The sequence below is a fragment of the Rattus norvegicus genome, chromosome 4 (genome assembly GCF_036323735.1).
Source record: "Rattus norvegicus strain BN/NHsdMcwi chromosome 4, GRCr8, whole genome shotgun sequence".
Taxonomy (NCBI): Eukaryota; Metazoa; Chordata; class Mammalia; order Rodentia; family Muridae; genus Rattus; species Rattus norvegicus.
This window is the reverse complement of record NC_086022.1, coordinates 127,791,722-127,817,960: the sequence shown is the minus strand read 5'-3', so window position 1 is coordinate 127,817,960 and position 26,239 is coordinate 127,791,722. Positions and strand designations below refer to the sequence as shown.

Sequence of the window (26,239 nt, the reverse complement as noted above, 5' to 3'; positions counted from 1 at the left end):
AATGCAGTGTGTTACCCCTGTACAAATGGAAAAAACTTAAGTTCAACATTTCTAGACCAATATGGCTGTTAATTTCTGTACAGTGCCAACTCAACACAGTAAACGGGGATACTTTTTTCCAAAGTTGACAGCACAGGTAAAGTTTCAAAAAATTCAAATTATATATCTGTATATATATATTTATATTTATATAAAAAGACCAATAATAGCAGTGTTATGCATCAACAGCAGCAACAGCTTTTCCAGGTTCTGCAGTCATCTGATGGATGTTCTCTCTTACATAAAAAAGTGCACAGTATAGAAGAAAAGGAAAACTGTAATGGTAGTCCCTCCTCACTAAAGAGGCATTTTCTGTTCCTGATTTCAAACACCCTCGAATGTGTACCCCCTACCATGTGTAATTTTTATTTTTCAAATCCTATTTTTAATGATGGTTCTTAAGCGCTTTAACTTTCCTTGTAGCCACCACCCATCAGGGGTAGTAGAAAGGAAAGGATATGGGGAGTGGACCTGTTTTACGAAGGTTCATTGGAGCAACTCCTGTCTGTATTGTCTGGAAATCAGCAGTTCAGTTCACAGGTCAGCAGCAGCAGCTCGATCCACTTGCAAACATTTCATGGATACACCAGCAGTCCAGTTGGGAGAGTCAGGTTAGCAACAGCAGTGACACCTAGCAGACAGCCAGCAGGAGGGACAAATAGGAACAACAAGCTCTGGGCCGTGCCTCTCTCAGGGAAGTAAAGGTCAGCGAAGAATCAAGACCTACAAGTATTACATAGCTAGCTGTACCGGCTCTGGCTCGGTCACTCTGGAGTCCTATTTGTACCCTCCAAACATCTCATGTCCTCCACATGCCTTGCCTCAGCACATGCATCCAGTCAGCCCGAATCCTCGGAGTCCTGACAAATGAACTCAACTGCATGATGTAAAGTGGACCAAAGTGTAAGGCGGACCAATGCATGCATGTTGTTAGCAAAGAATCCTTCATGTGCCCTTTCACATCTTTGCTCTAGCAGAACATCCTCTCTCCTGTGTCTGTTTCAGTGAAATGTTTCCTTCCTGAGTCTTCTTAGACTTTCACCTGTGTCCACTCTAGGAAAACACTTCTTCATGCTTTTGCCCCAGCAAAACACCATCCGACACAACTGACTCTCTGGAGAACCCTTAAGTTTCCACTTCAGTTATGTGAGCAATTTTGCTCTGTAGGATACTCTTATCTTTATTCCTTCAAGGTAAACCTCACATTCCTAAGCACCATTTTGCATTAAAACTTTGCCGGAAAGAGGTTCTGTGTGGGTGTGCACCAGATCCTCTGTGTCTGTGGCTGCTTCCGGTTGTGTGTTTTTATGGGATTCCTGAGCGTGTGAAGGTGTAGGTCTCTGTTTCTTGTGTCTTTTCTTGGGCTCTTTTCCTTCTCTTTGCTTGTTTTGTTAAGTCTTGATGAGTCAGTTTTTGTTTTATCTTACTCTGTCTTATTACATTATCCCTCAGAAGCCTGTGTCCCTTAGAAGTCTGTTTTTCTTGTCCAATGAGAGACAGAAACAGTGTGCATCCAATGGGAGGGTAGGTGGGGAGGAACAGGGAGGAATAGATGGAGGGGAAACCATAATCAGGATAAGTAATAGGAGAAAAAAGTCTATTTTCAATAAACGAGGAAAAAGAACAGAGGTTATAACTGGTGGGTTGGGGGTGAGGTTTGCCTGAGTCTTCCGTTCTCCCCGACGAGTGCAAACGTGTTCTCCAACTTGAATGTTGCTGAGTATTTGTTTATAATCATGCTCAGATATTAATCACAGCCCCTATCTGTGAGCATGAGTCCCTAGGATTCTTTAGTATCTTCAAAAAGAGCAATGTCTCCTTACCAGTGAGAGCTTCCTCCCAGCAACAATTGTGCCTTTTTTGTGCCAAATTGTTACCTCCTAGGTATGTTCTCAATTCCTCATTAAATTTTCATGTGTTTCACAATTTCTTTATTGGTTTCTTTTTTTTTTTCTTTTTTTTTTTTTTTTGCTCTTGCCACATATAATAAATGCTACTCTAGTTGACCCAGCACACTTTCAAACCAAGCTAATCTCCCGTGGATGCTGACATGTGAAGTCTAGCACACTTCCGTCTGTCTTCGAACTGTCACATGCCTGCTTCAGTTCTAGGACTTTACCTTAGTCATACGCCATTCTACTGTAGTATTTTTTCATCTTCAACTCTGAAGATTGTTCAGAGGATCCTGTTTTCGATCACAGCTTAGCGGCTGCTAGAAAGTTGCATGAGAACCCAGTAATAGACTCTGCAGTGAAGGATACCCCATCGTTTCCCTATGTCAGTGATCTGCTGGCCTCATACAACACCCAGGTTTTTAATTAGGCTTCTAGTTTGTTGCTGGGTATGGTCATCAACCGTGGCATGATTAACCCTGTAAAAGCTCTATTTAAAAAGGCACTCCTTGTCATTGGCACAAACACTTGTTGGTTTTTGAAAAGTCATTTGGAGATAGTTAGAATTAAGTCTGTTCTCTTGTAGGCCTTTTGTTGTTGTTTCTAAATTTAAAGTGGATTATGTTCTCTGGTGACTTTTGTAGTACATACCACCTACCAAAGTGACAGATGACTGCATTCAAAATAGCAACACTGCCCCTGAAATTAATAAAATTCCGTGTTTGTGGAATTAGTCTGCTCTGTGGTAAAGCAACTTTTACTCAACATTCTGGCAAGCTGAAGGAGGGGGAAAGGCTGGTTTTCAAGTGAGGCCTTGATGCTGTCACACTTCCCATCCCCCAGTTATAACAATGAGGTGCAAGAGACTCCTGTCTCCTCAAGGACAGAGTCAATTATGAGAACCACGTTCTGAATCCCTTTGATACCCATTTGTGTTTGCTTCTTGCGATTTCGGTGTTCTACTCTTTAAAATGCAAATGACATCAATTTCTCTATTAGCTCTTATTGTTGTTGAGTTTGGGCAGAAGATACTTAATTTCTTAGTCTCTCCTTTCTTAGTTTTCTCTTGTAACTCCTCAGTATTGGAAACAGTGGCTTGTGGCCAGTTGTGACAGCCCCTCTGTAATGGCTGCCACTAGCCGGTGGTGCAAACCCAGGCTGGGCCAGCCTTAGGCAGTATTTTCGAACTTCCATGTTATCTGAAATCTGGGCAGAAGGGCACCCTCTTATGTTGTAACCAAGATGGACTGACATGGTTTGTCACACTCTCAGCTGACCGGTGCACTGGAGGTGGAAGGTTCTGCTTTAGAGCCCTCATGTTGTCTGGTGGATGGTGCTCGCCAAGGGGGAAGGGGTGACACTCATGGAAACGTGCTGTCGCTCTGCACTTTGACTTAGTTGTCTGCAGTCAGGGATCAGGAAGAGGGGCGAGGTGACTGACATGTTCTTTTGGCTGCAGTGAGAAGAAGAAAATCAGCCCAAACGGGGAACTTCCTGTTGGTCTCCAGTGAGAGCTCAGTGCCTTTGGCCTCCTTAAATCTTTCTGAAGACTCCATCCTCAGTTTGCAAAGGAAGGACTGGCAGCGTGTGGTCAGTTGCTCAATTCTGTTTTACAAAAATGTGCTGCTTTGTGAAATCGGCACTCCAAAGAGCCTGCTGTCGGGAAGAGGCCCTCAAGAAGGCGAGGACAGGACAGGAGAGTGTGTGGGGATGACCAAGGCACTCTTCCTCCCATGACTGCTGCTTCAGGGCCTCTTCATTTAAGGGGAAGCGGAGTCCAGGCTGTGGTTACATTTCTTACTCTTGTGTATGCTCATAGCTTCTTCCTGGCTAACATTCGGTTCAGCGGCCTCACCGGTCCTGGATCTTTCCTGCATCTTAAACACTCTTTTTTTTTTTTTTTTTTTTTTTTTTTTGGTTCTTTTTTTTTCGGAGCTGGGGACCGAACCCAGGGCCTTGTGCTTCCTAGGTAAGCGCTCTACCACTGAGCTAAATCCCCAGCCACTCTTGACCTATAAAAGTTACCTATAATGAGGCTCACCTGAGGCGGGACTGCGTACCTTAGGGTGTATGGACTGAAGCTGACTCCTACATTCCCCCTGTAAGTAAATCCTGTCAGTTCAGTGAGGGTTGACTGGCTGAACAAAGTGTAAACTCCTCTCCCCAACCTAGAGTGGCTGGCAAGTTTCTGTTCATTAGAAATTGACAGAGCCAAGGAAACACCTCCTTCCCCCTCAGTAATTCCCAGTCACGTAGATCGCTTAGATACTGTTTCATCAGGAGGATTTTGAAGACATTTAATATCTCCAGGGGACACAGACGGACTTCACGTAATCTGTCTGTTGCTCTTTGGAAAGCCTGACCCCTGTGTAAGTGGCTTCTCTAGGTCTGATCTGCAGATTCTTTGGGTAATGCAGTGCCACAGACTCTGTTGTGGAATTGCGTGCTGTTAAGGACCACAGCCTGTGCTATATGAGACTTCTTGGAGTAAGATTTTGGTGTGTGTGTTGGGGGAGTGGGGTAGTTATTATTGGTTGAAGTTAAGCAGTCTTATAATAAAGTCACATGAAATGACCACATCCTTGCAAAAGGCATCAGAAATTTGCCTTCCGATTTTTCAAAAAAAAAAAAAAAAAACAAACAAACATTGTGACAGAAGAGAAACTGACATCCTCATCAGGCTGTTAGGCCTTTTCGGGAGATGCATGGCTTTGCCTTCAGAAAGCAGCTGCCAGTCTCCCCATTAGCAGGTACATGCCAGCAAAAGGGAGCCATTTGGAGCCTTGTAACTCCTGTTGTAATGAAATCTTGTTTCATAAGCAGAAATAAGAAGGTCTCCTCTCTCAGACTTAAAATCCCTGAGAACAAATGCACTTCCTGGGGCTGGTGGCTTGTGGTAGGGTTTGAGCTCCGAGAAGCAAGCTTGTTGTCATGGGAAGTCAGGACACAAGGTGGCACAGTGGAACCTTGTTGTGTGCCTCCGGAGTAAGGCGGCTGGAGTTGGGCTGCGCATGGCAGCGGCAGAGCGAGGATCAAGGGTTGTTACTCAGGCAGCATCGAGGGTGGTAAAGTGAAGGGCCGGGTTGCCCCTCCCAGTTACCTCATCAGCTTTTCCTGGAGCCCTTGAGACATAGGCTCACTCTGAAAGGTTTACGCATTTACGTATTCGTCGGAAAGAAATCTACTGAAGCGAAGTGGAGATACAGCTCAGCATAGACAGATAAGGTGGGCCAGAGACAATTAAGTGTGTAAGCAACAATAATAAACAGAGATGTGGGCAAGTACAGATGTTTTAGGGAGTGTCAGCGTGGCTGGCAACAACCTGAACTTTGTAAGTCAATTATGATAAAAGGTGTCATTTGTATCTGCTGGGGGCCTCGATCCATCCTGAGCGAGAAGGCGAGAAGCTGCACACGCATAAAGCTTCGTTCAGCCTTACTGTTCCAAGATCGGGGAGCAGCCAGTGAAAATGTGCAGGGAGAAGCCAAGAGTTCTGAAGTGAATGGAGGCCAGACTAGAGCATACGGACAAGGCGGGCCACTCAAGTGGAACTGAAATGGACCAAAGGCAGCTCAGATGAAGGAGGGTTTGGCGGGATACGGGAAGAGTGTGGGATTCATTGAACTGATGCTGGGAAAGCACAGCATTGTGAAGCCGGGGGACCATGTCGTTGGATCTGTACTGCACACGCCTGGCCTCCGTGTGTATAGGAAGGGCATGAACAATAGCCTAAGGGTTGAGTGATGAGACCTTTGTGGTCATTAGGAAGACAGTGAGAACAGAGGTGGGACTTCTCAGATAGAGGTGGACGAGGTGAGAGAGATAAAGTCCCAGAAGCCACTGCTTCTTCAGGATTTGGGTGTCTTATAAAGATAAAATTCAGAATATTCAACTTGATCGCTTTCTTCATCCCCTGCCTTACTTAAGCTGCTAAAAATAAGCAGCCGGGATAAGAATCAGCCTTAGAGTCAGCAGTGTTGGAGGAAAGGGTCCTGGTGTGGACTTTACAACCCAGAGGCTCAGTCCCAATTACAGTGACAGCTTTCCCTTGGAGGCCAGTGACCTTAAAATAGGGACACACACAGCATCCTGTTTTTGGAAAAGGAGTTCTTACTGAGTTTTTCTCTCAGTACACTATTTTGAGCTATTGTTCCCTAATCCCCTCCCTACTTCCTAATACTATTAAAAGCCAAACTTTGAAATTCAAAGGGACTTCTGTAGAGTTTCCAGCCCCCTCCCCCCACATTCCCACATCCCCCCCCCCCCATCCCAACAGCTTCTCCATGAGGGAAAAGTTAGGAAAGGGAGGAGTTAGCAAGACCAGTCCTGAAGCATCCACACAAGTAGCAGTTGAGACTTGAGGCTGACATTCAAGGTGGAAATAAATACTTGTAGAGCAAGATACGACCCCCCAAAGAGGAGTATGATCGCAAATATCTCAACCCACACAACGTCAACGACTAAGAACAGCACATCTTGCTAGGGTATCTTCCCTGGAGAAGATGGCCCCCTTGCTGCATCATGACAGGACAGACTTTAAAGGGACAATTCTTTTGCTTTCCCTTTATGAAGACAAGGCGCTATAAACCTCCCCCCCCCCACTTCTGACTCGTTGGCTCTTTCCTCTACACCCCATTAAAAAGAGATCCTTTTATTGTTGCATTGTCGGGAAGCATTTGCAGAGCCGATACAACTATCACTGTCAAGGTTTCCAGCTCTTAGGGGTCAGCGTGTAGCTTTAGATGGCTTCTTTGCCCCCAGGCAGAAACAGAGCTAACTGTATTTTCAGAAGTTACAGCTTTCAGTGGGCAGAGATCCTTAGAGTAATCACTCGGAGACAGGTTAAGAAATAGCTGTCCAGAGACTCTACCTCTAGAGGAGAACCAACTTCCTAAATTCAAATCATGAATGTGGCTGTGAGATAGCCTGACAAACTGCCGTGGCGTTTGTGGATAGTAAGGCCATAGTCTCAGTAGAGCTAAGTGAAAGTCTCTCTGTACATTAGTTTTATACTGCATGGACAGCTATAGACTTCACCCCTTCCCTGTGCTCTCCTCAGCTACTTCTGGACTGTGTGCCATTGGCCATGTTGTTCAACACTTAATGTGACAGTTTTCTAATCTGCAATGAAAAGAGGCTATTAGAAGTTGCTCAGAAATGAATAGCCTAGTAAGAGCACCAGTGGAAGGGGAAGCCCTTGGCCCTGCCAAGACTGAACCCCCAGTGAACGGGATTGTTGCGGGAGGGTGGTAATGGGGGGAGGATGGAGAGGGGAACACCCATATAGAAGGGGAAGGGGAGGGGTTAGGGGGATGTTGGCCTGGAAACCGAGAAGGGGAATAACAATCGAAATGTAAATAAGAAACACTCAAGTTAATAAAGATAGAGAGAAAAAAAAAAAAAGAAGTCGCTCAGAGAGCTGTTGTAAAGAACAGTGCACCAGTTCTTTTGCACATAGGTCTCATTTAAAAATATGTGTGTGTTAGAAATAAGAAGAGAAGGTGGGTCTTCCGCTCTTCAAGGTATAGGTATACTACATACATGTTTGGGGGTTTGTTTGGTCCCTCCCCCACCCCCAATTCTCTTGCGTGGTAGGTAAGCCCTCTTCTGTTGAGCTGCAGCCCCGGCCTATGCTTCATATATTTTCTGAATGAACTGTAGGGACATCTTTCCAGTGATTTCCCCCCATCAGGTAACCGTTTACTTCTGAGGAATTACGTGAACGTAGTTCATCCATCCTGTCTTGAACTTTGAACAAGCAGCCCCTGCTGATGATGACTTCCAGTCTCTCTCTGTGTCTGTGTCACTTCAAGGCTTCTGACTCACAGGTGGAAAGCTCTGTAGCCACTAGAAATCACCAGTCTCTCGGGCCATCTATCTCTCCTAGGGACATACTTATGAGGCCACATGTACTGTGTAATTGAAGTCAACCGCTCTGTAGCCGTAAAGCACTGTACAACTGCATTCTTAATCTTCTTTGCAAGATGCCAAGTAAAAAAGCTTGGGAACTCCTTACTCTAGACTTGAATTACAAGAGGGAGGCTATTTCATAGTGACCATTATTGGCTTCCTAAGGAAAGAATGTCTTCCTCTTTCTGGAGGCAATGGGTCTGGTCCTGATTCTTGGCAGCTGATACTGTGTTTGCATTGAAAAATTACTCTCCAGAGTTGATGATGGTTTTTGGCTAGAGGAAAGAGACAAAAAAATAATATCAAACGGTCCAAAGTAGAATAATTTTTCATTTTGTTTCATGGATTTAATTTCGTGATGTATTGTGTTTGTCAGATGCATCGGTGGAAATGTACCCTGGCTCGGGCTTTGCTTTGAGTGTATGTTGACACACTTATTTAGCCTGAAACAACCTTAAATTCATGATCCTTATTCAATCAATCACCAGTCATTTTATGCTCCGACTTGTCCCCTACTCCATGGGGACACTCTGCCTGTCCTTCACTTTCAGCCTATCCTTTCTGCTCCCTCCTTCCTAATGGAGTAGATTCCTTTCCTCTGCTCTTTCTCTATGTGCTGGGGTTTCCTTCTATCATGGGAGTTCATGTTCTTCATTCTGTTACTTTGGGTTTGTGAACAGACTGTGAACTTCTCCAGGGCAAAGGTCATACCCCAAGTTCCTGGATCTCCTCAGTCATGTTCTGCTTGGCCTATGGCGGAGCTCAGTAAATCTTGGATGAATGAATAATTTCATGCCTGATCCCTTACGACTCAAGTTTTAGCCACAACACTGCCTTCTCTTCCATTTCCCACTTTGCTGACCAAACAGTTTAAAGTGGCCCTTCTCAGACTCAACCTCCTTCACATTCTTCATGGTCAACGAAGAAGACACTTCTCTCAGGAATTGGGTACTACAGTGTTGATTCTCTCCACAGAGCGAGTGCTGTAAAATCAAGACTTCAGCCTCTTCGGTCTTGCTCACTGCTTTATATCATTTTAACTCATGACACATAGTAGGGCTTCCATGCAGTATGTTTAATCTTGTGAGTGCGCCTGTTCTGTATTCCTTCCAGCCTGAGCCCTTCCTAACACTTAAATTTTACCTGCCTTCGAGACAGTGAAAATTAATCTTCTCACTTACATCTGTTATAGTGTGTCCCCCTTTTACATATTCTCTATCAAGCAAAACGAGCAAAACAGCTAGTTAGTAAAGAACAACGTTCATGGCTTGTTGAACATGTTGGCATTCGGATTATCATAATTCCTGCTTAAGTCGAGGAGCCTTGTTCTCAGCCCTCCATCCCTCCCCTTGGACATCGGCAGCGCAGTGGTCTCTCTCTCACTTCATCCCCATTCGAGTTGATGTACTACCTCGTAGGCACAGTGCTCACCAGAAGCATCCTGCTTGTAAACATCAGTGTCGTGGTGTGTTCTTCAAGACCCAGTGTCTTCCCCCACAATCATTTTCTAGATATTTCCTTTTAGACTGTTCAAGAAAAAGGAGATGTGTCCAGTGGCATATAGAATAGTGACTTAGAGTTTTTTGGTTTTAGTTTTTGTTTTTTCGTTTTAATGCTTAAAGAAAACCAAACTGTGTGTGATGGATAGCCATGTCTGGAGAGCCAGTGGAAGGAGAGCGGGAGCCATGCTGAAGACACTGCCCACCAGTGATGTTGTAGGTTTTTATTATTTGTTAGCTCCTCTTTGTGTGTCCCCGTGACTGCAGAATTATCCTTTCAACATCCTTTGCCTGTTTTTTTTTTTTTTTCACTCTGTCAGTCAGAGACAGATGCTTGACACCTCATTTCCTTTAATCCTGGAGGACACTGTGTCCAGAGAAGCCTTCTGTCCTGGCAACTGGAGATTCACTCATTGCTAGGGTGCGATGAAGTTTTTAGCTTCCCCGCTATAGCTGATCTTAGCTCTTCCCCATTTCGTTTTGTCATCAGGGCAAGGACAAATGTTTATCTAGACAAAGCTACGCGTCAGCCTGGCATGGTAGCCCGCCGTATATTTCTGATGTTCAGAAGCTGAAATAGGACAAAGCGAGCCTGAGATACGTATTAGGGCCTTGTCTCAAAAATAAAAACAGAACAAAAACAGGGGTTGATAATGTAGCTCAGCTTGTACAGCACCGGCTCAGCATGCATGAGACCCTGGGTTCAGTCCTCTTAGTACAAGGAGGAGAAAATGATGGAAGCCAATGATGCCCTAGCAGTTGTTCTCAAATATGCTGTGTTTGTCTTGCTTTAAAGGGCAGTGCAGACTTTTGTTTATTGCAGCGCCCATGTATATATCTGTGCTTACAATTCAAGCTCTCCTTGCTGCAGGAGATAGTACTCTGGGTAGTAAAGGCATCTGGAATATCAGGCGCCAAAGAAAATGGTGTTTCTGCATCTGACTTCCTCGTTTCCCAAATGCTTGCATATTGCTACTTTTTCCAATAAATTATTTCTGTGCGGCCATCATATAATTTCTTCTAAACTACGTTCTTCTATTTAATAATTGGAGAGTGGTTTTGGGAACAAAGTTTATGATGCCCTTACTATGTAATGGGGCAGGAGCACTCCCTGTGGTGTTAATGGTCCTGTCCCACTCGCTGGCAGAACATTGGCCTTTTGTTCTGTCTGCCTGGAAGTTTAGAAATCCAAGGCCCAGGATTTTCCCAGTGCATGGATCACACTAAGTCTCACACCTCCAGCACACACCTCCCTGTAAAAGGTTGCTGGATTCTCTTAGAAGTAGCATTTGCTGCTGCTTGGGTGCTAAGAGCAAATGGTGCCATCCATAAATGCTTTTGTTCCTCCCTCTCTGGGAAACTCCGTTCTTGAGTGGACCATATGAAACCATTAAGGCAGGTGCTGTTCGTGCCCCTGGGCCTCACATGTAATATTCAACATGGCTTAGAGAGCACAACCCTCCTTGCTGCTGCCACAGTACGCACAAAGAATGAATTTGCCTAGGCAAAACCAGGGCTCTGCCATGAAGGAGGAGTAACATTCCCTCCTGGAGTCTTCTCAGCACAGGGTGGTCTGCAGATGAGCCTTTCTGGGTGAAAGCTGTGTTTACATGATTTCTAGGGCTGGGAGAATTCATCCCAAAAGTGACCCTTTGGCTGTGTTTGGGGGCTTTTCCCGGCTGCTTTCTGAATAGTTTTTGCTAAAATAAATTATAAATTGTAGTAAGGAAGATTGTTCCAGCATTCATATTTATTAGATTTTAAGATTTAATGATCATATGGGCCTAAAACAAATCTTTGATCCCCGTGCTCCTCCGTTTTAGAGCAGCCAAATGGAGTGTGTCTTGATTTTGACTACTTAAATATTAATCTGTGGTCATAACCCATTTTTGGCTCCTGTCAAAAGGTGTGGCTTTTAAAATGAAAGTTTCAGCAACTCAGGGGCAGAGAAAAACAAAGCACTTCTTACTAAGAGGTTCTTATTTGTTGCAAAATGTAATTTGTATGAAATTAGCTGGGACCTTCTAGAACATCATTAGGCAACTTTCCTAGAGGAAACACACAAACAGGCCTTAGTTGGTTAGCTGTGTTTCTTTAATGCTGGTTGATATTTTGTTATATAGTAGAAGGTCTATTAACTAATTTTATTTTAAAATTACTATCTTACTATCTCAGTGAGATCAGAATTCTAAGTAGTGATGAATAATGTCCTTGCAATCAATTTGGGAACATTCAAAGAAAGCAAAACTGTGTGTGTGTTTGCCACCTCTCTCCTGTTACGTGTCTCTGTGCTGTCCACACTCACGCAATATGTTTTGGAAGCAGTCACATTGTTACCTGAGGAGAGAGCTCATTCCTTTTAACCCATGAGAAATGCTTTGTGGGTTGGTTACCTGACAGGCTATCTAGAAGTTCTGGTGGTTTCCAGTTTCCCGGTATATCCGAGTGCTGCAGGGCGTGTCCTTGTGGAGGCACTGTAGGGAATGTGGGATCAGTCCTGTGTGGCAGAGAATCAAAATATACCCATTCCCCTACCATGGCGATCCTCAGAGACTGTTGGTGACTGCCCACATCTGAGTCTGGCAAAGCCAGCTGGGGACTCCACAAGAAGTTTTGTGGAGGAGGGTCAGTGTGATACTGATCAATCGAGTTCAATAAGAATTGGAAGTGAAGAAACTTGCCATATTCCAGGAAGTGTGTATGAATTAGGAGGAAGTGTGAATACAACCGTGTAACAGTGTGCAGTGTGAAGCATATGCAGTGACTCGTTAAGGTAATTTGATAAAGATTCGTTAAAGACAGCCTATTGACCAATAAAAGCACCCAATTCTTTTAAAATAAAGTCCTATCAAAATTGTTCCGCTCAGTCTGAAGTCTGTAAGTAATCCTTCCCTAAATCTTTTTATATGTTAATTAACTCAGCAAAAAAATGATTTTTACGGGTTTTTTTTTTTACCCTGATTGAAATCAGCTAATCCTAATCATTTTTTACAAAGATGATGTCAGTTAGCCAAGGAAAGTGAAAGAACATGATGTTGGACTATGACCAGGACAGAGGCTCTCAAAGATCTTGTGTTATTTAACTGCCTTAATCTTAAAAGGCCAGCCTTACTGCTTCTATTCATTATAGCAGAAACTGAGTTGCAAAAGACTCCAAAGTGGCCTGCCTGCTCTGCCTCACTTGGAACAGCAACACTCCTTCTGCTCTGTCATAATTTCCTAAAATTGTGTTCTTTGGGGTGACTCTTGCCTTGGCATCAGAAACATTGAGAAATCGCATTAGTGCTGCAGATTTCTGCCACACACACCCCTGAGTTGGGTGGGGGTGGGGGGCACTGAAATTGCACTTTTTTTTTAAATGAGGTCTTATCTAGGAGCTACACTGTCAGACCATGGTACCCTCATTTTTGTGATGTGAGGAGCCTTGCCAGAGAGTGCCCCTGGCTTCTCTGAGGACCAGTGACTCTCTCCATGCCTCACCGGCATTGTGCACATTAGCACTGCACATCCCAGTGGCTCCCTCCTTTCTTACCAACTTCCCCTGCTTCCTGTGCTTGTCGCTGACTTAGCTTGGCTTTAGAACTGATGAGTGACTTCCCGGGGAGTTGAGATCATCAGGCTGCATCAGAGTCACTTCAGAACCAGGCTGAAGTGTCTGCAGAGACATCCCATCCCAAATGTACTTTAGCCTTTGTGCGGTTGAAATCTCCATCTCCTGGTCAAGCCCCCACTCATAGAAGGAAAAATACAAGAGGTGGCAGTTGGAGGAAAGATGACTCTTCCAACACCAGTGCGGGCTTGTTTTCCTTTCTCACCCCTTCCCCTCACTTGTCTGGTGACAGGGACCCCACAAGCCTGCCTCTGATTGCTGCTCGTTTTCCTAGAAGTGATGAGATCACTGGCTCCTTCCGGCTCTAGCCCTCCCCCTAAGGACAGGGTCTGAGGACAGCCCACCAGGTCCAGCCACCACCTTGGCCTCCTTTGCCTTTCTCCTTCTCCCTTACGGTCTTTTCCTCTCTGCTTTGTGAAATCTCCCTTGTTCCTTCCAAATGGCATGCTTACCTCTCCAGAGCCCAGTCCAAACCCAAGTCATTTCCAGAAGCCAAGTTAGGAGGCCACTTAGATGACTGACAGATACCAAGAGGAGTGCTGATGGTCGGACGATCCTAGACCAACTTGAACTCGGGCTCCCGTTTTATCCTTCTCTTCATCTTTGTGTTGCGGCTGAGCTCAGCCAAGCTAAAGAAGGCATTCCTTTGCCTGAAATACATAGAGGGAGAGAAAAAGACAGAACGGTGGGGGGAAATAAATTTAACCATGCTGGCCTTTAAAACTAAATATATACCCCTTTCTCTGTCCTGATTGGTCCATTTCCGTTGACAAGTGGATCGTGAGGAAAGGGAATATCCTGAACTTAATTGTAAGTTAAGTCTCCCTTAATCCAGAAGAGCATTTGAGATTCTGTCCAAGTGTTCAATTTCCCAGGCCGCTGAGGTCTGTGAATTTCTTTTCCCAGCCTCCAGGCTGCTGCAGTACAAGTCAGCATAGCTAATGCAGATAGATCTCCTGCCTCTCGCTCTCCTCCTCCCTCGCCTTTGATTCGATATGAACAGCCTGGTAACTCCGATGCTGGGGAGAAATCTGACATAACTCTGCAGATGACTAGGTGGCCATGAAACACCTGGGGATTGTTCTTTAAGAAAAGGTAACATTTATATGCTAATGATGTCTTCCCCCCACCCCCTTTGTTGCATTTTTTTCCTAGGGCTACCAGTTCCCAAGAAGAGTCCAAAGTCGGTAAGGACTTGTCATTTACTTGGTGCTTGGAGGGGGAGGGGGAAGCGGGAGACCCCGTCGGGAGGAAGGTAAGCTGCCTGGGTTCACCTGACTAAACGTGCTTTTGGAGTGGATGCGGGATCCAGGAGCATAAGCTCATTTTATTAAGTTCTTGGGTATGTTTGCTATAGATGGTATGTGGGTTTGTCTTTTAACTATGTAGAGATGTAGAAGCAGGATGCAAAAGCCTGGAGGATTAAAATAATGCAGTGTGGCTTCTCTAAACAGATGCTTGCAACTCCTTTGAATGGGCGAGTTTCTGAGCTGTTTCAACTTGATACAAATGCTATTGTTTCCTTTGGGGGAGGAAGAGAGAAAAGGCTCCACCTGCTTGCTCACTGGCTTCTCAACTGGTGTTCGCAGGGCGGCCGTTCACATGGCTACCGGCTCTCTCCCCGAGCTTCCTTATGCACTGGATGGTGAATTATTATTCAGGAAACCAAAAGCCGGTGGATTTAGAGGAGAATTGCTATGCCTGTATATGTCCATGCGCTCAGATAACAGTGCTCACTGCCCAGCACTGAGAGTAAGACATTTCCTTGCTAGGGAAATGTCCTTTGTTGTTTTGCTAGCTTTAGCACCATTATGCTGCAGGTATAGGATTTAAAAAAAAAAAATCAATGTTTTGCTGTCCTTTCTAATCTGGTTTCCTTAAAGATGCATTACCTACTTGGCATGCTGGCTAATAGCCTAGAGGCTATAGTGTTTTCCTTGGTCGTATGAGCTTTTACTCCCAGGGCACTAACAACAAATTAAAATGCTACTTAAAAACTCCAAATCTGTGACTTGAATGCCTGTGAAACTGAACTAGGTGGCAGAAGCTTCTTGAGTCATTAACAATAGGATGAAGAAGGGGGGCTTCCTTGTAACTTAGAAGATGTGAGAACGGGGAAATGTGTGGCTTTGTGCCGTCTCGGAGGAGGGACCTCTAAAACTTTGCAGCTTCAAGTGCTGCAGCCGAATTCCTTCCACCTGTCTGCAAGCATGGCCGCACCAGGCAGAAGTTTATCACAGAGCCGAGGGGAAGGGGCTGCATGCGTTCTGAAACCCAATTCCCTAGTTCTGCACAGAGAAAAAACCCTGCGGTAATCCAAGTGGCGATTGGAACACTGACATCAGGGCTGCTTCCCGTGTCAGTTCGTGTTAGTGTCCAGGCAGGAGAAAATGCAGAAATGCCAGAGTGTGTGCATGTGCGCATGTGTTTATCGCCGTCCCTGGGTCATTGTCAGACACCCATCCAGCCTTCAGACAAATCTAATGCAGCTGGAAGATGTGTCTCCTGAGCTTGACTTAGTTCGAGCTTCCCTTTTTTCTCTCCACCACGGCCATGCTGTGCTGATGCATGGGCCTGTTTTACACATCCCACATGCTGTGGAATCTTGACAGGTAGCTTTACACTAATAGCAAGATTTCAGGTGTCTCAGGCGTTCTCTGCTGTTTGCCCCTGTGCAGAAGAGGCTTCATAATGTTTGCATACCGTCTTCCCTAAAGTGTCTCAGAATCTCCTGGCTAGCACCTAGTATCAAGCGTGTACGGAGCGCATGTTCATGAAGCCAGTTAAGAGAATTCTCAGGCAGTTTATTTTTGTAGTTACCATGTCATTAGTGAGCAACAAGCCAATTACTTGGGTTGCATTCCTAGGAAAAAGCTCTCTTAACTGCTTTGCCCACAGTCTGCTGGCTCCTAATTACCACAAGCCAAGAGGGTGGGTGCTGTTGGATTTAAGAGCAGGTTCCCAGCTTGGGGCTTGTCCTCACCTGGGTCCTGCTCCAGGACAGGGACGGCAGCTTGCATGTTGGCACACTGGCAGCTGCTGCACACGATGAAGGGACTATCAGCCAAGGGCTGCTCTTGGCAGGAGAGCATTGCAAACATCTGTGATCAGTGGGAGCTTGTACAGGTGGATGGAAAGCCGTTTCCCTTTCCCCGGTTGGAATTTGGATGGTGTCCTGCCAGTGGACCAGATGATGATGGGATGTTTTCAGTAGGGTTGGAGGGAATCCACGGGGATGCTGGGTGTCCAGGTGCTGGCTGAGGCACTCAGGTGACAGATAGCGTCAGTTCTGCAGGCTGCATAGTTAAAGGTTGCCGTTGTACCTGGGTTGTGGTCCATGTGGACTCCACCTCAGCTCTGTGAATAGAATCTGAACCAAGTCCCACTATTGGCTGCTTGCTGAGCTTCTAACACGCTTGGCTTCCCGCAATGATGGACGAGGTCCCTGCATTCCCATACTTTTTCTTTCTTTTTTTAATGTTTTCAATAATTAGATAGTTGAAATTTTATTAGAGCAGAAGGGTTTGGCATTTTAATGTTGTTTCACCTCCTGGGTTGTCCCTAAAACTTACTCTGAATAAGTAACTCAACTTACTAGGTTTAGTTAAAATGCTGTTTGTGGTTTTGGTGTACTCTTGAGGGAGATTGGTGATATCTTAATAACGTCTGATGAATTTAATACCTGGATTCCTACATCATAGATTTTCTACCACGTGGCAGTAAAAAATAAGGCACATTTGCTGTGGGGTTTTAGGTTTCCCTGGAAAACTTGTAACCCAACTTAATCATTCTGACTAGAAACTTTAACTGTCAGCTTAAATTGCACGCAGAGATCTTGTAGGTGTAGGGGTTTTTAAATTCTAAATTGCACAGCAAACATTGTAAGTCAGATCCACAGTCTCCGTTCTCCCTTTGTTAACCTGTCCACTTCTTTACCCGTTCACCAGTCTTATGCCCATCCATCCATTTCTCTTCTGCATACTCAACCATTCATCTATCCTTTCATTTGGCACATGTAGTAGTGAGAACCACTATGTATGGAACTTGGAATGAGACACTGGAAATACCGATGTTTAACGACTGCCTCTTAGGTGATAGTAGTATGGGTATCCAGGAACTAAGAGAAAATATCCCTGCCTCCCAGCAACTGGGGAGTGAAATAGATACCACAGAATAGACAGGCCTGTCTAGACCCTCTCCTCGGGGGATTAAAGTCTGGTGAGCACACACTTCAAGAGTTGAATGATGACTCAGTGCATACATTATGCTAGCCATGCAGCTGTCAGTCCCAGTGACCTAAGTTGAGTGGTCTTACAGAGCCCAGACCCAAGGTAGAATGAAAAACTGTGGCTGACCCGAAACTGTTTGAAATCCCCTTTCGGGCAGGGAACACCCACAGTTTTAAGACCAGTGGCAAGGTGATGTCTTCAGGGTAACAAGAGAAAACTCCACTCTGTCAGTTTCCATTCCATTTACCTGTAAGAGATGCTGAAGGAACAAGTCATTATGACATGTGAGGGGGACACAAGACCTCTTAGCTGACAGGTGCACTGCCGACTCCTGCCTCAGCCATCCTCTGTGACATGCTCGACCTCTCACACTGCACCCCTAGGCTTCACAATTTCCAAAGCCACCACATGGTCCCCTCACAGCTTCTACAGGCCACGAGGAGAAATAGTGAGGTCGGTAGATGAGGAAAGGAATGGATGACTTCAAATCATCTTGTGGCCTCTCACCTCCCACCTCAGTGAACAGCCCATGGGAGCTTCTCCACGTATAGAGAACAATACAAGTATTGTCCGTTTTGCCAAGTTTCTTTTATTTTATGTGACTCAGCTTTTCCGTTTCTGTCCAGCCAGTGTACTGTGCCTTCTCCTGCCTGTGACTGGGAGGCAAGAGATATAGGAAAGAGGGAGAAGGCAAGAGAAGCCAGTGCTTTGGCCATTTCCATGCCTCTGATGACCTTGGCCTCATACCTCGGCGGCACTTGGATCCGCTCCTATTGTCCATGCAAATCCCTGCAGTGGCCTTGGGTCTTGGCAGATACATCAACTGTAAATAATTTGGCTTTAAAATGGATCAATTTGTCATCTTTGAGCCACATGAATTCTTTTCATCATCTAAGCTCCTAAGTGCTGTCTGTATTCATTTGTTCTTCTGAGCAAATATTTTCAGTTTACTTTATAAGAACCTCCATTTCTAAATCACTCTGTGAAATACTGATGAGGTAAAAATTTTTCCCCATTTCCATTTATACAAACCACTGCACCTCCCCAGTCGCCCTGACCCGACAGTAAGTAGTATGAGAGAATCATTCATTTTAGAGAGATAGGTACAATTTCATTCTAAAAGGTTTTGTGATACAAGTTCATGGCCAAGGACTCTTAAGGAGATTTTTAAAATTAAGCCCATTTTCTTCTTCCAAGTTGGCGGAGGTTTGAAAATGAGGAATGAAATTCTCGGTTCAGAAATATCAGCCCAGTGACAGTAGCATAGGTGACTTGTCTGGTGCCTAGCGCTCTCCCGGACCATGAACTCAGGCTGTGCTGTTCTTGGGGACAGTGCAGTGTTTCTAAGCTGGGGGATTGCTGCTGTGTATCTAAGATGTATTATTCTCCCTCCTCTCTCCCCTTGGACCTGTCAGCAATGTCTCTCCTTCATCAAACCTTTGCCCCAGTAGAAGCTCCTTCAGGTGCAGAGCAACTTCAGGCCAGCCCCTGTGCTTCCAGTATTTCTCTACCCAGGTGCCTGACCAAACTTCCCACAAGACCACTAACTCTGATGCATTCCTGTTTTAAGTGCATAAATGGATTCTTCCTCCAAAGTTAAGAATGAAGCCTGTTCTCACGGTGTCACACAGGTGCCGACACCGGCATCGTGTGGCTTCCAGGTCCATGCCCAGCTCCCCCATTCAATGGCCATTCATTCTACAGTCCCAGCTCAGTTTCTGCAAAAAGACTTAGAACATGCTGGGTCCATTGCCAAAATACTCTTCTGTACACCCATCCATAAACCCACTCGCTATCCAAAGGACATTGCGGCACATTGATTTAAATCTATTCTGAATGCTTGATTCATTTAATATCCATCTGCACCACATACATCCATGCTCAGATATAAATTCCAGGCAATTAGGTAACATCTTTTTATTTATCTGTTGTTTTTCTTATTGTCTGGCACAGTGTAGATTATTCATTTGCATTTGTTGGTCGAGCCAATAAGTATGTTATAGGTGGTCACTGCAGGGGGGCCTTGTCTGGTGTCCTGTTAATGTGCTTCTCTTTGTCCACGCACAGGCTTCCTTTAACAGGACAAGCTACAGCCTTATAGCTGCTTGCCTTTGAGCAAGTGCCCTACTTAGAGAAGTTAGATGGCACACACTTGTAACCCAGTACTCCAGAGGCAGAGGCAAGAGAATCCAGAGTTTGTGCTTAGCCTGGGCTACATAGTAAAACTATCTTACACACACACACACACCCCAAATGATTTTAATTTGAGAGCTTTATATGCCAATAAAGAATGTCATTGAAAATGAAAAACACTTTGAAATGTTTGCACATATATACACAGAGTTCAACTCCAAAAACCCCAAGATTTTCATTATAGAATGCATCTTTAAATTGGAGGAAGGTGCTCACTTTTAAAACTGAACATTCCGGTGGTGAAAATCCAGAAAGCTTCCAGATTCCTGGGCTGTAGTCCTTCAGTATGTCACCAAGCCAAGCCACTGAGTGATAGTTCTGTAGTATAGTTCTTCAAAACTTGGGAAATTCCCTCTCTGGTATTTCCCAACTGAGAGGCCACATGGGACGACATTAAAAGGACTCAGAGGCACAGTTCGACCGAGATGCAGCTTTGTTTCTGAGTTTGTTTTAACCCAGACTTCAGTGAGGTCTTCCTGGGGAGGTGAGAACAGCTATTATAATGTGAAAGGTGGCTAAAGTGTTTTTCAGTAGACTTCATCTGCATTCCCCCTTTGTGGCCCAGCAAGCTCTAGTTTAACCTGAGGTTAGGCCCTCAGTGTCACCACAGGCAAAGCTTCTAGGACGAGATAAACATCCTGGGTCCTTAGAAACCCATTTGAGCAACATGTCCGACTCTGTGCATGATTACTCTCATCAGGGCGAGAAATTCTTGACAGAAGCAGCTTAAAGAAAAAAAAATTGATTTTGCTCATGAGCTCAAGGGATATCATTCAGTCAGGATAAGGAGGAACAACTGTGGGATTTGGCTTAATCTCTGTCAGCAGGCGCATGAAACAGCTGATCACATTATGGTGACAGATGAGAAGCAGAAAGACTGGGCTAGACCCAGGAGGGCATTATCATCTTCAAGAACTACCCAGGAGACCCACTTCTGGTGGCTGGCCACATGTCCCAAAGGCTCAGCGACCTGCCAACAGCACCACCAGCTGGGGACCAGGTGCTCAAACCCTTGGCTCAGTGTGGGCCCCTCACTGTGTATAAAAACCATAGGCATGTTATACATCAGAAGTGCCCAACACTTTCATCAGACTCTGAGTGTGACAGCGAGGAAAAGTTTAAAGTTTGGTTTTCAGGGACAGGTACCCAAGAAGTTAGGGGAACACATACTGCAAAGTGTACCCCCTGAAGCCCCACATGTGAGTGTTCTCCAGGTATCATGTAGCATGCAGGCCTAGGGGCTGGGGGGTAAGTGACCTCGAACGGAGACTGAAACTTTCAGGATTAGAGACTTAGCTCATCTGTGAAATGAACTCAGTGTTGATGGGCTCATCCTACAGTCAGGCATCTGCCGCGTTTTTTAAGGAACAAAAATAGGGTAGGTATTTGACCGGAAGAGTGAGAGTCTCCAGGCAAACTTAGCTCCCATGGTGAATGACTTGTTTTTATATTTAGAATGTGTCCTTAACAACATAAAAGTCCACATTCATTCTGGTTACTAAAGTTTACTTCAAAATGAAAACAGCCTTTAATTTTCCTTGTAAAATGTTAACCTGTTGTTATAAATAAATAAATAAATAATAAATAAATAAATAAATAAATAAATAAATAAATAAGCAAGCAAGCAAGCAAGCCAGCCGCGCTGAAAAGTGTGAAACTTAAAGGAAGAAACCTAAGCACAGTACCTGGTTGGTTGGTTGGTTGGTTTGTTTTTTCTAAATATTGTGCGATGTTTACAGCAACAGTGGGCAAGATACTATCCGTGCTTTGTGATTAAGAGCCTTGTAAGAGATACACAATGAGAAAGACAATTTGCTGTGCACATCCAAAAGAGAACTGGTGCTGTTCTTGCTCTCAACAGCTCCAACATGTCACCCAAGGAAGGGACAGAGTCGGGATCGCTTTTCAGGGCATGACAGGAGGCCATAGAGCTGATGTCAGGATGGAGAAGGACCTTAAAAGGCAGCAGGGTGCCTTTGTCAAGTCTTCTAGTCTATCCACTCTCTCTAGCACAGAGCCGAGAACTTTCATCGCCTGAAGACAGGGTGATAGTCTGTGTTTGCCCTGTGCTTTCCCTGTGCCTTCACCACTTCACCTTTACGTGTGAGGGACTTTCCCTCAAGCACAGAACTTTTCCAAAACCCATAGTCAGAGCTCTAGCATCCAGAAGCAAATCAAGGAGTTGAGAGGTGGCTGCCAATAAAATGGTTGCCACACAAATATAAAAACCTATGTTCTTTTTGGACTTTGTCTACTTATTTCAAAACAAGAGCTAATAGGGGAAAGGCTCATGAACGTTGTTCTTACAAGGGTTGAAAGGTGGAGGCCCACTGAGGGGAGAGCAAGGATTGATGATAGCCTCTGGTGACAGAGCTCCAAGGGATGGGATCGCACACAGTCAGGATCTTTAGCTCTTCTAAAACAGCTCTGTGGTTTGTGTGATAGAGGATAGAGATGCACACACATGCAAGCAAGCACACACACACATACTTCACACACACACACACACATCACGCATATGCACACATACGTAAACATACCATACACACACACACACACACACACACACACACACACACACACACACACACACACACCTCTTCCCTCCTGATAACTAGGCAGAGAAGTCAAGTAACATGATGTCTTTCGCAAAGGAAGCAGAACTCCAATGTAGCATTTAAGGGGTAAAACCATACGAGGATCTTGGTTGTTGCCTCTGTCAATTCAGAGAATACTTCATAAGACAAAAGTCCGTGCTAAGCTGGTTTCGGTGATCAAGAACTTGACTCTGCCTCTGAAATGAACGGAGTTCCCTCTTTGAAAGGTATTTGAACTGTGGACAGTTACCAGTCTGGGAAGGCTGACCCTTGCAGGGCAATACATATGCACACATCACATTTGCTCTTGACTTTTAAACTCACAATAGTATCAGTAATTCCAGAGGTGCAAAGCAATGCCATTAGAACTGACTGATGGAAAACTCTAGGAGCTCTCGATCTGACGGTTCTCTGCACACGAGTACCAGTGCACTGTGACTCTAGGCATGACTCCCTAATTGTCTGACCCAGTCTCTGCTGGAATGGAACTGGTAGCAACCTTTAGAGCAGAGCAGGTATCTTATTACTAAGAGGTACAGCATATGGTGGGTGCCACAGGAAGCACTTTTAGTCCTGGTTGTATTGCTTACAGCACAGACTTCCATCTGAAACAGGTATTTTGAGTCACATATTTTTGTCAGGAAATGAGGGTGTCAGGATAGATGATGTATCCTCCAATAGAGAAGCCCAGCGTATCTTCCCAAGAACTTACAATGAAAATCAGATTTGTTTCCCTGCTACAGTTCAGAGAACACCATGCTCTGTGGTTATATCTTCCTGTCTAGTCCAGACCTCTGTCTCTCTGCCAATCATTTGAGGATTTATCTGCATCCAACACTTGGCTGGAAAAAGGTAGAGGCCAGAGTATGTTGTTTTAAGCTCATAGGTATACAGGTGTGCAAGGTCAGGCTGGCGAGAGATGTTCACTGCAGAAGCCACAGTCATCTTCCTTTCTTGGCTCTCTCACTTGCTCTCTTACAGCAGCCACTGGAGAGGAAAGACAGCCAGAACAGCTCCCAGCACAGTGTGTCCAGCCTCCGGAGCCTGCACACAGCTTCCCCGAGCCACAGTGCACAGGTGCTCCCTGAGTACCCACCTGCAGACGTCCCTGCTCCAGATCAGACCGACAGCTCTGGGCAGAAAAAGCCAGATCCCTTTAAAATCTGGGCCCAGTCGAGGAGCATGTATGAAAACCGACGTGAGTAATGCCTGGGTCCTGCTAACTTCCTCTTAATAGAAGAGGCCTAGGGGGTCAAGTGGACAGACGTAAAGAAAGTGGAAAGCCATAGCTTCTCCGAGCAGATAGAATCTTCTGGTTATCTGGGTGGCCTGGATGATGTCTCCATTTTGAGGAAGCCTGGGTAAAGAGGCCGGTACTAAGAGCCGCTGCCTTCAGTTCTTTCCCAAGTGGAGACGGTGGCATGCCTTTGTGCTCCTGTCTGGCAAAGCTGCTCAGACACACAACGGAGCAGAATGGTGATTGTGGGTTCATGAGAAGAGCTCAGTTGCTTTCCTTGTGGCCTTGTGGATTTTAAAAAATACTGGTATTGTTTCATTTTAACCTCTTCCACCTTTGCAAAGGTTTCCCTTAAAAAGGCGAGGGGGCGGGGGCTGGCTCACAGGGGATGATTGCTGCTTGCCTTTTTGTTAGGCAGACTTGGGAAGATGGGCTTCAGAGCTTCCCAGAGCTCAAAACCCTAAAATCCCCTCTGCGTTTCTCTTCTCTCCCTTCTAATGACTACTGTGGACGCTCACCATCAGGAGTCTTCATTATTTTATCAAAGAAAGTCCCTACAATGCCCTGGGCTTGGTAGAAGCATGTCAGACAGAGAGGCTTTGCTGTCCCTCACAGTTTCTCTCCAGATGGTCGGTCAGTATGCCCTGGAATGCGACAGCGTGTCTTAGGAAGGAAGACATTATATTTATGACTTGTGAGAAGCTGAGAGAGAAAGCAGCATCGCTGGCCTGGCTGCCCTTAGCATGGGTTTCACCCCTAGCCACAGCCTAGTCACCTCCGTGGAGATGGTAGTGCAGAAGCTGGCGAGAGGTTAAGGGTTTTCCTTGCTCTCACCAGCCACTCTGACCTTGCCGTACAGCATACCTGAGTTGGCCGAAGGGCATTCTGGGAGGCTGCCATTGTTCTGTGACTCAGATAAAGGGAATATTGTAAGGCCAGCAGCCCCAGGAAGAAAAGCTGACCAAACCCTTAGTCAGCAATTAGGGGGCACATGAGGGCCTCACCTCTTGCCGATTATCAGCTATTAGAGGTCCCTTGAAGTATCATCAGGGAACAATAGTGAGCCACTAGATAGGCTGTTGTACTGGCTCAGACTCACCATGTTGATAAAGCCAGCTAATTCAGAAATGGAACACACACACACACACACACACACAATCTCACCCCAACTGAGGAAGATGCCATCAAACACTTCTCGAAGCCAGACTGAAGGAAATTTCCCTCAGGCAATGCAAACAACAAAGTTGTGCATCCTTTATCAAAAAATGCTTTCGATTTCAGATTTTGAAATACTTGCGTATCCATAGAGAGAATCTGAGAATGGGACCTGAGTCTAAATTTCAAATCCATTTTATGTTTCATACATCCTTTACACTCAAGGCCAGAAAAAGTCATTTCCAACTGTATTTGCGCTGATTTTATTTGTGAATGTACATTTTATGGCATGGCCTTTTCTTCTTGTGGTGTTTACATCAATACTTAAAAGCTTTTGGGTTTTCAGATCAGGGATGCCCAACTGGTTTAAACCTGGGCTCCATACCAGGATTCCTCTCTAATTGTAGTGATTTCTCTTTAAAATACCACTGAAGGAATGCTTCCTAAGGGGGAACTTTCCATATTCCCTTCACATTTCTCTCTAACTATGTGGCTTCTTCAGTCGATGGCCCAACTTCAGGGGATGCTGAGCGATTGCTTTATTGACCACGGCCCTGCTTTCTTCAGTACGGAACATATTAGGGTTGAGTTTTCCATGGCCCAATCATTCTGTGATCCAATAGATCATCCCCTGAACTACTGGCTGGTCCTCCTGGATTGACAGGATGCTCCGAGCACCTGCTCAGTGGTAGGCTTATTTATCCTATAGCAGCTGTATTTCTTGGGATTCGGATATTCAACTTTTAAGAAAGTTTTCACCAGCCAAAGAAACTGGAATACCCAGTATGGCCATATCCAATTGCTATAAGCACTGGCACTGCTCAAATGGAGGTGAGACAAACATTTGGAAATCTTTCAGTTTTGCTCCTTGACTTTGTGTAGCATCTAAAGCAATCAGGAGCATGAGGGAGGAGAATCAATGTCTCTTTGGTGATTGGAGGGCCTGTGATTGAGTGATAGTAGCAGCCTAGTGGCTGTTAAGATCTGCATAGATTCTTTTTTCTTCTCTACTAAATGAGAATAAGTATTCTGTCTCTATCACAGATTGTTCTTCTTTCCATGGTACCTACTGATAGACCTATATCAATCTCGCCTTTGAATTAGTATTTTAATCTCAAATTTATTTCTCCCATTGTCCTGTTATTTTGTATTTTGTCTTTAAGAACATTTAAAAAAAAAAAAAAGAGGAGTATCTGGATGGAGGGAATGACCTCCCCATCCCTTGATAATGAAAGCAAACACTGAAGGAAAATTAAAGTAAGTCACAACACATTAAATATACATATTATGCCCTTAATGTTGAAATACCTTTTCCTTTTTACTAAAGTGCATTTTTAAAGGCAATGTAAAGACAGACACACAGCTGACCACTTTCCTTTACATGGTCTAGGTGTTTTGCAAAATACCATCCTCTCGGTCTGGCTCTCTGCCAAAACAGCAGTGTCAAGATGATTTAATCTGAGTTACAGATGTGTTAATGAATCCCTTTGAAGGATTTCAATGTTAATTAAAGACTTGAAGTCCTTTAAATAAGCCATCTTGCCTGTTTTGTATTTTCTCTAGATAACATGCCAATTGGATCCTTGTCTTTAAAAGTGACATGATTGGTCTTATTAGCAGATGTTCACACAGTCACCTGGTGCATAGCAGCATTTACTAGAAAAGACACTCCGAAGCCTCTAAGTGAAGTTTTTTGCTTGTTTGTGGTGTAGCTTGAGAAGAAAGCAGTCAATGCTGTCATTCTAACCAGCGTTATAAAGCTGTCCGTCCTTTAGGGAGTTGTGCTTACAAGCCTGACACCAGGAATTAAAGATGATTATAACAGTTTCTGTGTGCTCATTCAAAGTTGACGGATTCCATGATTGCATCTCAAACATA

At 44.8% G+C, this 26,239-nt stretch overlaps 1 protein-coding gene across 51 annotated transcripts in view; it reads left to right on the top strand.

The window, feature by feature from the left end:
• The window catches only part of Magi1 (membrane associated guanylate kinase, WW and PDZ domain containing 1), a 605,639-nt gene that overhangs the window by 550,268 nt on the left and 29,132 nt on the right, over positions 1-26,239 (top strand). For 40 of the 51 annotated variants that reach the window (NM_001401825.1, XM_006236927.5, XM_039108183.2 and 37 more), the window contains 2 exons: positions 14,106-14,137; positions 22,951-23,167. In NM_001401825.1, the coding sequence (NP_001388754.1) occupies positions 14,106-14,137; positions 22,951-23,167 (249 nt within the window). The remainder of the gene's footprint in view (positions 1-14,105; positions 14,138-22,950; positions 23,168-26,239) is intronic. The other 11 variants (XM_039108192.2, XM_063286549.1, XM_063286541.1 and 8 more) reach the window with 1 other exon arrangement.